At 38.4% G+C, this 13784-nt stretch overlaps 1 protein-coding gene across 8 annotated transcripts in view; it reads left to right on the forward strand.

Moving 5' to 3' along the window:
* SNF4Agamma (SNF4/AMP-activated protein kinase gamma subunit) overlaps positions 1-13784 on the forward strand; it is a 74685-nt gene that overhangs the window by 30139 nt on the left and 30762 nt on the right. For 4 of the 8 annotated variants that reach the window (XM_089476325.1, XM_089476322.1, XM_089476323.1 and 1 more), the window contains exons 3-6: positions 473-2276; positions 7598-7707; positions 7771-8377; positions 8446-8574. In XM_089476325.1, the coding sequence (XP_089332451.1) occupies positions 621-2276; positions 7598-7707; positions 7771-8377; positions 8446-8574 (2502 nt within the window). In that variant the 5' untranslated portion in view covers positions 473-620. Of the gene's footprint in view, positions 1-472; positions 2277-7597; positions 7708-7770; positions 8378-8445; positions 8575-9877; positions 10419-13784 lie in introns of those variants that run through there. The other 4 variants (XM_089476327.1, XM_089476326.1, XM_089476335.1 and 1 more) reach the window with 3 other exon arrangements.

Genomic DNA, 13784 nt, shown 5'->3' on the forward strand with positions numbered 1-13784 from the left:
TTTTTGGGTTCCGTTGTGCGCCGATTCGTCAGATACAAAAGCATCTTTAGGACTCACAATATGTTAACAGTTTTTTTCGATTTTCTTTTTCAACTAAGAAACTAAGTATAGGCTATGGTTAGTTGTAGTCTTATCTTATCTAAAAAAAAATAATAATAATAAAAATTTAATAGACTAACTAAATTTTTTTAATTGCTAGAAAATTTCTAGAACAACCAGAATTAGCAATTATAGTATAATATAATTGTAGTTAAGATATCTTTAATAATTTATGAAACTAATCTTTTAATGTACAAAAAAATCGTGTATGCTGAATACCTAAATTAAGAATACATATTTATGGTATTCCCTCTTCGTATCAACTACGCTCTCTCGCTCTCTGCCTCTCTCATATCAACACAAACGAAAGCTAAAGGCTACAGAACGTCATGTAGTCAAGAACTCGAATACGATTATGCCAATTCTTTTACAGATTCCTCAAACACTAAAACTCAATGTCGCCCTACACAATCTCAGTTGTATAACGAACTGACTTAAGTCCGCCTTAAAGAGAAGCTGAAGAATCTTAAGCTAGGAGCATCCAAAGAGCGGGCCAATCGAGCAAATCGAGCAAATCGCAAATGGCCACAAACTGCGACTACAACGAGGATAATGTGAAACAGCAGCAGATCACAAAGTCAACGATAGCAGCCGCAGCAGACGAAGCCACAAGGAGCAACGGCTCCAATGCCTCAACGATGAGCAAGCACGAGGAGAAGCCAAATGGCAAAGAGCAGGATAACGAACAGATTCGAGAAGAGGAGCAAATCCATCAGCAGCAGCAGCAGCAGCCAGAGCTCTGTCTGAACAATGACATGGATAGCTTTGAGTGCGCCTTCGAGTCCACCATGGACAACTTGGAGCAGGCGCTGTGCGATGGCTACGAATCGGACTCGGAGGCCAGTGCCAATGGCCTGGCCACGGACTCGTCCGCCTCCAGCTTATCCCAGCTGGCCGGCATCGGTGGCCTGCAGTACAGTCAACAGCGGACGCCCCATGCGGAGCTGCAGCCGCAGCCAGAATTGTCACGTGCCAATTCCTTTGATTTCCAAAGCAGCAGCGGCTCCAGCAGCGACGACGAGAACGACGACGATGATGATGGCGCCGATGTGGAGGTGGGCGCCCTCAACCTGAGCGCCAAGTTCACCCGGGCGAGCGATGGACACTACGACATCTACCATCAGCGCCCCGCCTATCTGTTGCCTCCGTTCATTGAGCGACGGCGCCTGTCGCAGTGCAAGGAGGAGGATGATGAGGATGAGAGCGGTGACAAGTCGCCGCCAGTGGGCGCCAATGGAGGCGAGGCGCCACGCTTCGACCGCGTCTCGAAGGCGCCGCCACGTCCGCCGACGCCGCAGGATGCCGCCTCCAAGGAGAAGTTTAAGGACTTGGAGCGTTTGCGACAACAGTTTATGCACAAAATCGATCGCATCAATACGCGCAACATTGAGGAGCAGTACGCGTCGTTGCCACCGCCGCCGCCACCACCACCGCCGCCCATACCGGCCACCATATTGCCCAAGGCCTTGAAGGAGCTGCTGCAGCCCAGTGAGCCAGAGGCGACCGAGCCCAAGCCAGCAGCGAAAGCTGTTGCAGCGCCTGCTACGCCCACAAGTCCCACTCTTGCGCCGTTGCAGCTGCCACAAGCTGCCGAGCCGCCGCTCATCATTCGCGGCAAGTTCAAGGTGTCGCGTGCCCAGGAGACGCCCGAGCTGCGCGTCGAAGCGCAGCAGCTGCGTGAGCTAAAGCCAAGCGCCAACGCGCAAACGATTAGCTTCCCCTCCAGCTTCGGCGGCTACTCCTCTGTGCAGGGCCTGTTCTCGCAGCGATATGGCAGCAATCGATTTCCTGCAGCTACGCCGCATCTCTCAAAGCAATTCTTCGACTCGTCCCTGGTCGAGATACGCGCACCCTCGCAGAGCAATCTCTCGCTCAACGCCCCCAGCAGCACCAGCCAAAGTCTCAATTGTGATACCAACGCCAGCAGCAGCCTGGCCAGCAAGCCGCGCACGCCCAGCGAACGCGAGCTGGACGACATCTGGATACGACGGACTCCTGCCTTGCCAGGAGACGGCGCCGCTCCAGCTGGCTCGGTGCCTGCAGTGCGATCCGTGTCATTGGGTAGCGCCTCCACCATGCCACGGCTCATGCTGCGCAACGAGAGCAGCAACTCGGCAACGAGTCCTTCCCGTCAATTGACCAACTCGGGCTCGGTCTCGGTGTCTGTGTCCGAAGATGTAAGTTGGACCCTAAATACTGATTTTAAGGGGAAGCAGCTGGCTTACAAAACTGAAAGATAATCCTTTGATTGAATGCCCCCGAATAGCTTAACTGATCTTTAATCAAAATCTTCTTTAACCATTTTTGTATAGTTCACATGTGGAGTTCCTATATTTGCTCGGTATTTCTCATCTGTATCTTATATATCTGTTTAAGATATTTACATATGTTTACACCTACACAATGTAATAACTACCCTTTCTGTGTAGCTATAAAAATTGTTTACTATACCATTTATAACGTCGATAACTTTTTACAATCAATTGCGTCAATCGTCAGCACTTCGTAATTCATTCGCGTGTATAATAATTTATTTATCAAATAATCTGGAATGCCAAAACCGGATGGAAATTAAATATGAAATTATACTTTTCTCCAACAATTTGTAGCTGTATAAAATGTATTAATTGCAAGTTCAAAAACTCGGCAAATAGTACATAAACGATAATAGATCCAACCTATAAGAGGCTCTAGTCAAATCTTATCGATAGTCTGCACAGCAACCAATAAATTTCTAAAGTAAAGAACTCTAACAAAAGGTACCTGCTAAAAGTAGCACAAAAGTCACACAATCATATCAAATTAGCGAAACATGTAAACTACAAAGAAAACAGAAGTAAAAGTAAAAAATCTTTTTTAATATCGTTTCCAAAAGAGAGAAAACAAAGTCTATAAAATGTCGTCAAAACGCTGAGTTCAGAGTCTTGTTTTATCTGCCAATTTGCACATTCGTGTACTGACGTCATTTCGTCTCTCAAAATTCGCGATATTTCAGTACAAATAAAAAGAATTAAATCTGAGTTGTGCCTAGTCATGAGTCAATATTGTCTCGAGGCAAAGTTTTATATAAAGCGGAAGATAAAAGGTTGTTTTTTTAAGGAAATTAACTGAAGTCTATTTTCTCATATTCTTGTTTTTGTCGAACCTAAAATGTGACATATTTCTGTCAATTGGTTTATTTTTAGATTTGTTTATTTACTTTCGATATTGTTATTATACTAACACTAATATCTATATATATGATCAGTCTGACTTTAATCGTTAATTTCAACTGATTTATTTTTGTCTATCGACATTTAGTGTTAATTGTTGCCCTGTTGAAAGATTATCTTATCTGAAAGTCTGATGAAAGCTAGTTTTGCTCTCTTTAATCTACAATCGCTCTGTCTGGGTTTTAATAATCGATTATTACATAACTGAACATTAACTTTCATTTTCATTTACTTTCATTATCATTTACTTTCTTTTATATCTATTTATATATATTAAACTATTTATCGTGTTTTAGAGACAGCTATCAATTCTTTATATCTTCTTGATGTTATGTTTTATTTATCCATAATATTCCAGTCTGTTATCCTATGGCATCTTCCATTTGCTCTGCAGATGCTTCAGCTGGAGCTCAGCCACTCAAGCACTTCACCCAAACACTTGTCTGGCATTTTGCGCATCAAGATATGAATTATACCCTAACTTTGGATAATGCACTATTTTCAATAGGCTTGCATGCCAAATTAATTTTGTAAATATTATTTACAATATAAATCTTCAATTTTAGCAAAAGTTATAATACTTCGAAGTTGTATCATGATGATACTATCATCTCTTTCTATAGAGTACCCAAAATTCATTGCTATAATTTTTGTTATTTACGTAGCACAATATTTGTTGCTTTGTCCGTGTGTTTGTGCGTTGTTTTCATCGCAAAGAATGTAAACAAGCGAATGTACAACGGAAAATGTGCTCGATCCACGCATATAATTTACGCTATATACGGTCTGCATATATATGTATGAAGGTATATGTGCATATATACATATATACTTTACCTTTTGCCATATTTGTATTTTAGGCTTTTCTCTCGAGCTTTTTCTGTTTTATCGTTTGCAATTCGTGAGCTTATCAGCAGACGAATGACACAATTCGTGAAGAGGGACTGGCAGCACATTCTTACATATACAATACTTGCATATATATAGGTATACATATTGTATTATATTGAAAACCTGAACAATCGCCATTGAGTCGCACATAAAGCAGTCCAGAACTCACACTATATGCAAATGTATGAGCAACTGGTGTATATGGAATATTACCATATATTACTCTCTCTCTCTCTCTATTTGCCTAGACAGTTGCTCCAGCCTAGATCTAGGGATATATAAGTGTGCGTGTGTCTGGGCAAACAATTACGTCAATGGGGCACTAACCACACCCAATTAAAGATATTTCCTAGCTTTGCATATGTATAAAGCGTCTGGCATCCCCATGCAAATCGCTGTGCGCGTTTATCTCTCTCTCTCTCTCTCTCTCTCTCTCTCTCTCTCTCTCTCTCTCTCTCTCTCTCTCTCTGTCTCGTTCTCTATGTCTCTGACACTCTCTCACTGCCCCTCTTGAGGTTCTGTTTTTGTGGTTTTCGGCAAATATTTGCCTAGCCCGCTAGATAATGTCCAACAGCTGATGTGCAACACTTCAGCTCCTCAATCTCAGCCCCACCCACGCCGACAACGCCGAGAACACAAATAAAAGCGTGAAGAGCTTCTGGTTTTCATTCGTGCATACTCTTCCTTTGGCTTGGGGATGCACACATCTGTTGATCAATTGACCGCTAAATGGACTTGAGACTGCCTAAATTATATAAGTCCAACCCTCTTTAATATTTATCATTCTGTGGATAGAAGAGTATACCCTCATCTAAAGACAATGTTTACTTTTCGCTTTTCCTTTTCCTTGCTCGTTCTGTTTATCTTTTCTTTCATTTTTTGTTATTTTTTCTCTTGCCGCGCCCATTTAACCCACTTTACTTATTGGAATGAACGGAATCATTGGAATACTCGATTACTCGAATATTTTTAATGCCGTCCATTAATTTGGCGCTGTTGTTAGCTCATCGCATTACAACAACAACAAAGGCAACAATTTGTATATTGATCAGGCCTGGGGGCACGTGATTTGGCAAAGTGCAAAAATGTCGAAAACCAGCCACAACAACAACAACAACGACAACAAACAACAATATAAATAAAATAAAATATTGTGTTGACCTGTTGACTGTGAAATTGCTGCTGAATAGTTTGCTAAAAATAAATCAAATACAGGTGTCTGTCTGTCCGCCTACCTGTGTATACTTGAATGTCTGTCTGTGCGACTGTCTGAGGGCCCAATCGAACCCGAGCCACTTGGCTTTTTGGGCAGCTTGTGAAAGTTGTCGAAAAGGTCGTGTAATTAAACGAACTCAAACAAATTGCTAGAAGCACTAAAAGCTAACGAAAATAACGGAAGTGAGCAATTTCGGGTTTTTAAGCTATCTATACTATGTACATATAAATTTTGATAAATTTTTATATATTCAAGCATTTGTATATATAGTTATATTACAAAATTCTCATTAATTATAAATTATGTCATAATTGCTGTGAGGTTTCAAATATTGCTATAAATACCTCTATTAATAATAACTTGCTCCAATTTTTATTTAAAGAATGGTTTCTATATGTTTAATACTAATTAAAAATCTATTCCTGAATATCGAAATAACTACACATTATAGTAACTTCAGAAGCTAAAATCAAATTCGTAGCTCCCATACATGTAGCTGGGATTCATCTTCGAAATGTTGAGTTTAATTAATTTTATCATTCATATCAAATATTCGCAAAGGTCCCAAGAAGAACTCTTATTAGAATTCATTTCTTTTTACTTTATCGAAATAAAGTTTTCTTGAACTCTTTAATACCATTTTTCACTGTCAATTTCACTGTTAATTTACTCTCTGCGCAATTCGCTTGGCTGCCAGTTAGCAACTGTTGCTCGCTCTCCCGCTCTCTTTCTTTTCTTCATTCTCACCAGTGTTGCCGAATCAGCTATTTTGTAGCTAGATCTGGCTACTTTTTAAGGCCGATTGCTACACAAATTTTCAAACAGCTATTAGCTACAAATCTGGCTATTTTCAAATATTACATTTAGTTAAAATGTAAGCGAACTTATAGCAAAATTTGCTTTGATACTTTTTAAATGTAAATGATTTAAATGTATTAAGTTTTGTGTAGAATTAATACTACAACTGAAGAATAGGTAAGCTTTCTAAAATGTTATGGAAAATTCATTTCTTATCAGTTTTTATACCCTGAACCCATTTTCAATGGGAAATCAGGGTATAATGGTTTTGTGAAAAAGTATGTAACGGGCAGAAGGAATCATCGCAGACCCCATAAAGTATATATATTCTTGATCAGCACGACGAGCTGAGTCGATATAGCCCTGTCCGTCTGTCCGCTCGTCCATCCGTCCGTCCGTATGAGAGCGTTGATCTCAGAAGTTATAAGGGCTAGAGAGCTGAAATTTGGCATGCATACTCGTGTGTACCATACGCAGTACAAGTTTATCATTTTTTAACTCATCCGATAACTTTTTTATCGAGAATGATCGAAAAATTTATTTTGTTATTTATGCTATGAGTATAGCGTTCCACACAACGACCTTAAAAAGGCAAATTATAAAACCGACAATGGTGAAAATGACGAGTTGGTAGTAATAGATGAGATATTATCTAAATTAAATTAATAAAGTTGACTTTTTGTGAAAAAAACAGCACTGTTTTCTTTTTTGCTACTTTTTCAGCTATTTTAGAAGAAAGTTGGCTACTTTTAGCTACTTTCAGCCTTCGGTTTTGCTACTTTTGCTGAAAAAGTTTCGGCAACACTGATTCTCACACACATGTATTCAGTTCAGCTTAGTTAAGACACAAACCTTGTGGTATCGAATCTGACCGCTGCCTTGGCAACTCACCATTAGCAAGTTCCAGAACCAGCTGCCCCGACTGCTGCAATTTTTGCGTAATTCATAAATTGATTAAATTCGATTAAAGTGCGCCACAGGAATTGTTCAATTAATAAAACACACTCGATACGCGTGAACTGTTGCTGCTTTTGTTGTTGTTGTTGTTGTTGTTGTTGTGTTTGTTGTCGTTTGCTATGCGAATTGCGTCTTGTGTTGATTCTTTCGCTCCCGCGCGGGGTTTGGGTTGGGCCTCAAATTGTATTTGTAGACAATTCGGCATAATTGTAGCACACACAGGATAAACGCTAGGCGCTATGGGTGGCGTTATCTATTCCTTAGCTCTACATCTTTTATTGTGTCCGCTCTGCGGCTCAGTTTGTGTTGGGCTGCGCTGGCAGCCACAATGCAGCGATCCGAAGATATGACGGCAGATATTGATAGGCCAACAGATATTGTAATCAAACCGAATCCGACTCCTAAACGTCATGTTCGCTTTCAGGAACAGGATGGAGTGCCCCGTGTGCCCGGCTCTCGACCCTCCAGTGCGCCCGCCGAGCCCAACGGCAAGGCGGCCAAGAAGGCCTACAAGAAGATGGAGAAGGAGCAACGGTGAGTGGTTGAATGAAGTATTCTAATTGAACAGAGATTAACTGTATTCCTCTCCACTCGCAGCCGCCAGGAGAAGGAGCAATCGCGTCGCGAGAAGGAGGCACGCAAACTGGAGCGGGAGACGGCGCGTCGCATTGAGCGCGAGACAGCGAAGCTGGAGAAGCTGAATCGGCACAGCGAGAAGATCTCACGCAGCACGGAACGCATGGTGGGCAGCGGAGGCTCGCGCTCAGGCTCGCTAGAACGGCGGCGCAGTGGCGAGGACTCGCCCGTGCTCAATCAGTCGACGGTCCACGGGATCGCGTCGCCAAATCGCCGGCCCACGATCTTCGATGTGTTTCGGCCGAGAGCCAAGTCGGATGCCAAACGGTACAAGGATAAGCATTTGCTGGATCCATCGTCGGCGGACAGCAGCGCCACCAGCAGCACATATTCCGTATCCGGCGGAACGGCCCCATCTTCAGCAGCAGCAGCGGGAACAACAACCGGAGCTGCAGCTGGCACAACGAGCTCAACGGGCACTGGCGGCCTCATGAATTCCATGAAAGTGGCCATGCAGCACTTTGGTCATAAGCAACATCCCGCCGTGACGATAACCAGTGCTGATGGCACCGCCAAGAGCAAGTACAAAGATGGCAGCGCGCATCCGCATCAGGGCAGCGATGCACAGGTGGGTGCAGAGCACAGCTCAGCCCACGCTGAATTAGCTAATCTAAATGTATATTTGTGTATCTACAGTATTACCACACGGTCACCGCTGTGCGTCCGCATGCCAATGCCAACCAGCGATCCCCGATGACCAAGGTTATGGATCTGTTTCGACATCGTTCAAATTCAGCGGTCAGCGAGGCGGACAAACGTAAAGCGGTGAGTGTCACGACTAAATTTAACATTTATTGTGGTGGGAACATGTTACACGGAAGCCAACTGTTAATCATGCCGAATAGCGTAATTTAACTAATATGAAACAAATTTCTTAGTCATTTTAAAAATCTGATTACGGCTACGAAAATTTAAATTATGTGCGCTGATCTGTAGTTAGTTGTGTCACGGCTAAATTTAACATTTGGTGGGGTTGCTTAGTAAGTACACAAACCAATCGTCTTATGTTAGTCACCAGCGCAACTTGTTAACAGCATACTGCCTGTTATTTGATACAAAGCTGTTAGTTAACAGCCTCACAAGGAACAGTTGAATATAAAATATTGAATGCGCCAATTTTAAAAGAAATTAATAAATCGAATTAATAAATTCGAAAAAATGAGCGTATCCCAACATTATTAAAGATAACTAAATAATCTCATATATTATATTATTGAATATACAGATAATTTGTACTAATATAACGCGAATCTTCTAGAGAGTTGATAGTCAGAACTTCTGTTAGGTCTGCAAACGTTTTTACATATGCAATTTGCAAAGATTAATATTTATAAGCCAATTTAAATAATGCAATTGAGCTAATCGAAGTTTTTGCTTTTAAATGAATTACGTTTAATTGTTATCGCTCACAAGAAAAAAAAATGAAAGCAAAGCCAAACAGTCTAGAAATTATGTATGGTGTATTTGTTATCAATGAATTATGCGTAATCACCACAATTTCATTATAAATATAGACATGAGCAATTTTGATTTCAACAACTGATAAATCGCTAATGCGATTCGCAATTCGATTGATAAGCGCTGTTACACATCATATTATGCCATTTGCACAATCTAAGATACGTTTCAATGCCGAACAGCAGCAGCGATAAGCAAGTATTTATTACAACAGTGGAAATCATGTTACATTTTATCATACCTAGTTGGCTCTGTCATGGAGCATTATTAAATCCTTGAAAGAGAAAGCTAAGCGGAGAGAGAGGAACATTGCTAGTGAGATTGCTGTGACAACAGGTGATCGCTTTAACAGTGCTCTTAAAAGCTCACTATATGGGCTTTCTCTTCTCGTGCGCTCTCTCTCATCCTCTCTTTCTCTCTCTCACACACACTCTCTATTTGTATTTGATTTGTGAGCGCTCGCACTTGTCTTACAATTTTTGGGCTTTGCGGAAAAGTGACACAAACAAACACACTCACACACACATACACAGATGGGAGCACACGTATTAAGTATACGTTAGCGTCGACAGTGTCGTTGTCGTTGATGTCGTCGCCGTCATTTCATTTTGCCGTCTTCTTTCGCACGCTGCGCTTTCTGTGTTTATTTCCAATTGCATTTCGAATCGGACTGTGCCGGTCGACCGACGCGCGCGTCATTCCCAATAAGAATTTTGGAAGCCAATACATAAGCAATTGTTTTTTAATAAATATTGAAATAAATTCAAAAAATATCCGCGCGTGTTTTTGTGTCTGTTTTTGGTTAATGAAATAGAAATTAGCAAGAGAATAAAAAATCAAGCTCAATTTGTGTTTCAATAAAATGTAACGTGAAATATATAAATGAATCTAAAATATATGAGAAATGCGTAAAAAGTGTAAAAATAATCGAATATCGTGCAGAAAAAGAAAACATAAATATAGAGAAAATTGTTTAATAATATTCCAAACTACAGTTGTTAAACAAAATAAAATATAGCAGCAAATAAATTCACAAATATATCAAATAAACAAATGCTCTTATCAAAAAACATAAAAAAAATAATAAAAATTCAAATGAATGATAAACAAAACAATTGCCTAATAAACACACATTATAGTATTTGAGAAATGTAATTTATTTAGCAGCTAAACAACAAATTTACATTATAATTGAAATAGTACTTTGTAATATTCCTTTTCATTTATAATATTCTAATTATTCCGCCTGCTAATTGCGACTATTTAAAGGAATTTTTTTTGTGTTTAGCCCAATTTGCATTCAAGTTCAATGCCGTTGGCAACTGCCCACACCTATTTACAATAATCTACATATATTTTATTAAATTATCAAATTTTAGGCATTGCAGTAGCGCTTAAAAATGAGCTAAGCCAAAAAAAAAAAATAATAATAATAATAAAAATTATATATTAGGTAAAAACAATAACAAAAACTGTCAGCAAAAACAAATGGCGAACATGTGATCGCATGTATCAAAGTATGTGTGTATGTGTGTGTGTGTGTGTGTGTGTGTGTGTGTGTGTTGTTATTGTTGCCATTCTCACTACCCTATTATCGTATTCACAAAAATTTGTTAAAAATTTTTATCTTTTGTGTTTTTCTTTGTTCCGCTTAATATTTTAAGCTTTTTTCGTTGTTGCTAATTTATCAAATGTCTAACTAGGGCCACATTGTCTACTCTTTCCAGTCAGCTATCTCTCTCCCTCTCTTCGATTTGAGTACTCTTTAGTTTAATTGTCGAACACACCTGCATATGATATGAATCAATCTTGATAAAGTACTGAAAGCATTTGTCGATTTGCGATTTGCCTTTTGATATGTCGTTCAATTAATACACGAGTCGTGATATTGTAATAAATTTGTATAATCGAGAGGTTATCTGAAAAGCCCATGAAGAACTCTGTTGATTTATCGTTGATCTTATCCTGTGGCTACTATATATCCTTGTCTCATCCTTGGAATATTTCATAGCTCGAATTCAATAGAACTTCCAGCTGAAATATGATCAACAATTAAGCACAATGATACAGTAATGTACAATCAGTTTATTTATTTCCTTATATATTTTTTGTGCTCCCCTCTTTTGTATAAGCTCTATAGATAAAGATGTTTTGAAGTGGAGCTCTAGTCTCTGTACTATCTTTCGTCTGTCTGAATGTCTGGCAATCGTAAATGTTCTACTGACAGTTCCTACAATATATTTTCCTTTTTAATAGGAAATTCTTTCTCATACAACCGCAAAAATATGTTAAATAGATATTCGGACATTGTTTCTATTTATCTGATTTGTGCCCACTCAATTATCTCGCTGGCTAACAAAACTGTCAAAATAGTTCGACACGCTGTGAAGTCGCGCAGCTGTTTGGTCAATGTTCCCAAACATGAACCGACAATCTTTGGTATTTTTCTGTTTTTCATTTCTATTCACCCAAGACCTTCAGGGCGCATTCAACTATAACTATGTATTACATAATCAGTTACAGTTACAGTTACACATATAGATATATATATATTTGTGGGCGCATTCGCAAATGTTATCAAAGCCGCCTCTTTTATCTTTCGGTAAATAGAAATACTTGAAAAGAAGAAATTTTAATTTAGAGTACTGGGCCGATAAGATACGGTTGTTAATACCAAATGCTACAGAGCTACAGGTAACAGGTATATATATTATACATATAAAATATATATAATGGTATTTAAATACAAACTTCGGGAATAGATTAAACTTCCTAGAATGACAATATAAACAAAGGTTTTTTTTTATATATATATAAAACGAATTAAAGCAGACATTTCCGACTTGTTATCCACTGATAAAAACCCAATGGAAATAGAAATTCAGGAAAGATATAATAGCAAAGCGCAAACTCAATTAAACGGGTAGGAGAAGACATGACAGACGTCAAAACCTATGTAATCTGTAAAAACCCATATTATAATCTATCAAATACCAAAAGAACTCATTAAATAGATGAGCTCAGTAACTAAAACAGGATATCGGTCATAGTTCAGGGTATATTCTAGTCGAGCACTTCCCACAAATGCAACTTAGTTTACGATTTGGAGAGCTTTTTATCTGTATTTTTATAAGTTCACTTAAGTGACTCTAAGCTATATCTTGGTCTGTCTATTACTATGCTAACTAATCTCAATTTGAAAAATTTATAGTGAGCGTTTGAAATAAATTTATAACACAGATGAGAATATTATAACATAGTTACCATATGAAATATTCCTCGAAATAAGTTTCCAAATTTCAATTTTCATAGACTAAGAATCTTATAGGAAATACAATATATACATATATATCTTACAGTGCGAATAATAGTCTACTATATATAATATATCATTTATATGAAAGCAGTGTGCCTATCGCTTACCTTATCATTACAGGGTATATAAATCACGCCCACTGCTCGAGTGGAAATTATGAGGAAATGAAATTTTGCGTAACTCTCACTTAGTTAGAAATCAGCTAGTTACAGCTCAAATGACTTTTTTTGGACGATTGAATATAGAAAAAAATACTAAAACTAAAAGAAAACGTGAAATACTTAAATAGTTGTATATTTTGTTTTCCTTTGTAGCTGATTGTTAATTAATCATTTGTCAGATTTTCTGCTTCTGTTTCTGTTTTTGTGTTAGTTGCTGTCTCCGTTTCCCTATATGAGATATACGCCAGCCACAATCTTTTTCACAGATTTATTTATTTATTTTTATTGCACACGTCTAAAGGTCAACCACTTGACGGCGACTGAGACGACGTTCGCTACATATTTGTGCACTTTCTGCTTTCTGTTGCCATTTCCACATATTCTTCATATGGTATTAACTAATAGATAGCATTTAGCCGTTTGTATATATAATAGGAAAAATAAAAACAAAAGCGAAAGCTTTTTGCTTCAATTATTTTGATATTATAGAATTATGTTTAAATATTTATGGATTGCCTCGATGAAATAAGCTTTGGCTTAAGTGGGCTTTAAGTTGATTAATTGCTAGCTTTATGTGCGGGGCTTAATGTTTTATGTTAGCACTTTAGTTTAAAGCTCTAAAAATAAAAAAATTTTAATTGAAAATATTTTGCACTTGTTTGTTTTTTATTTAGTCAGGAAAATAACCCTCAACCCGGAGCTTTACAGATATTATGTATATTTAATATTTTTCTTGTAAACTCCTATATCGGACTTGGGCTTTACTTATTGCATAATATTGTATAATTGTTAGCAATGTCTGAACGTAAAAATGGGCCTCTCAGTCTCCAGTTGTAAAATTTTTTGCCAACATTCTGGCGGCTTTCGCTGTTGTCTAATTAGCTTTCATGTATTTAGCAATTTGTTTGCTTCTCACTTGTTTTGCTTATTTCGTTCGTTTTTGTCCCCCTCCACATATTTTCATATTGTAGTTTTTTGTTTTTCATTAATTTTCCGAGCAGAACTTTGCACAAATATTGACTAGAATAATATAAACTAAA

This window comes from Drosophila arizonae, chromosome 2, assembly GCF_054131065.1.
Source record: "Drosophila arizonae isolate 15081-1271.41 chromosome 2, UAZ_ARI_1.0, whole genome shotgun sequence".
Taxonomy (NCBI): Eukaryota; Metazoa; Arthropoda; class Insecta; order Diptera; family Drosophilidae; genus Drosophila; species Drosophila arizonae.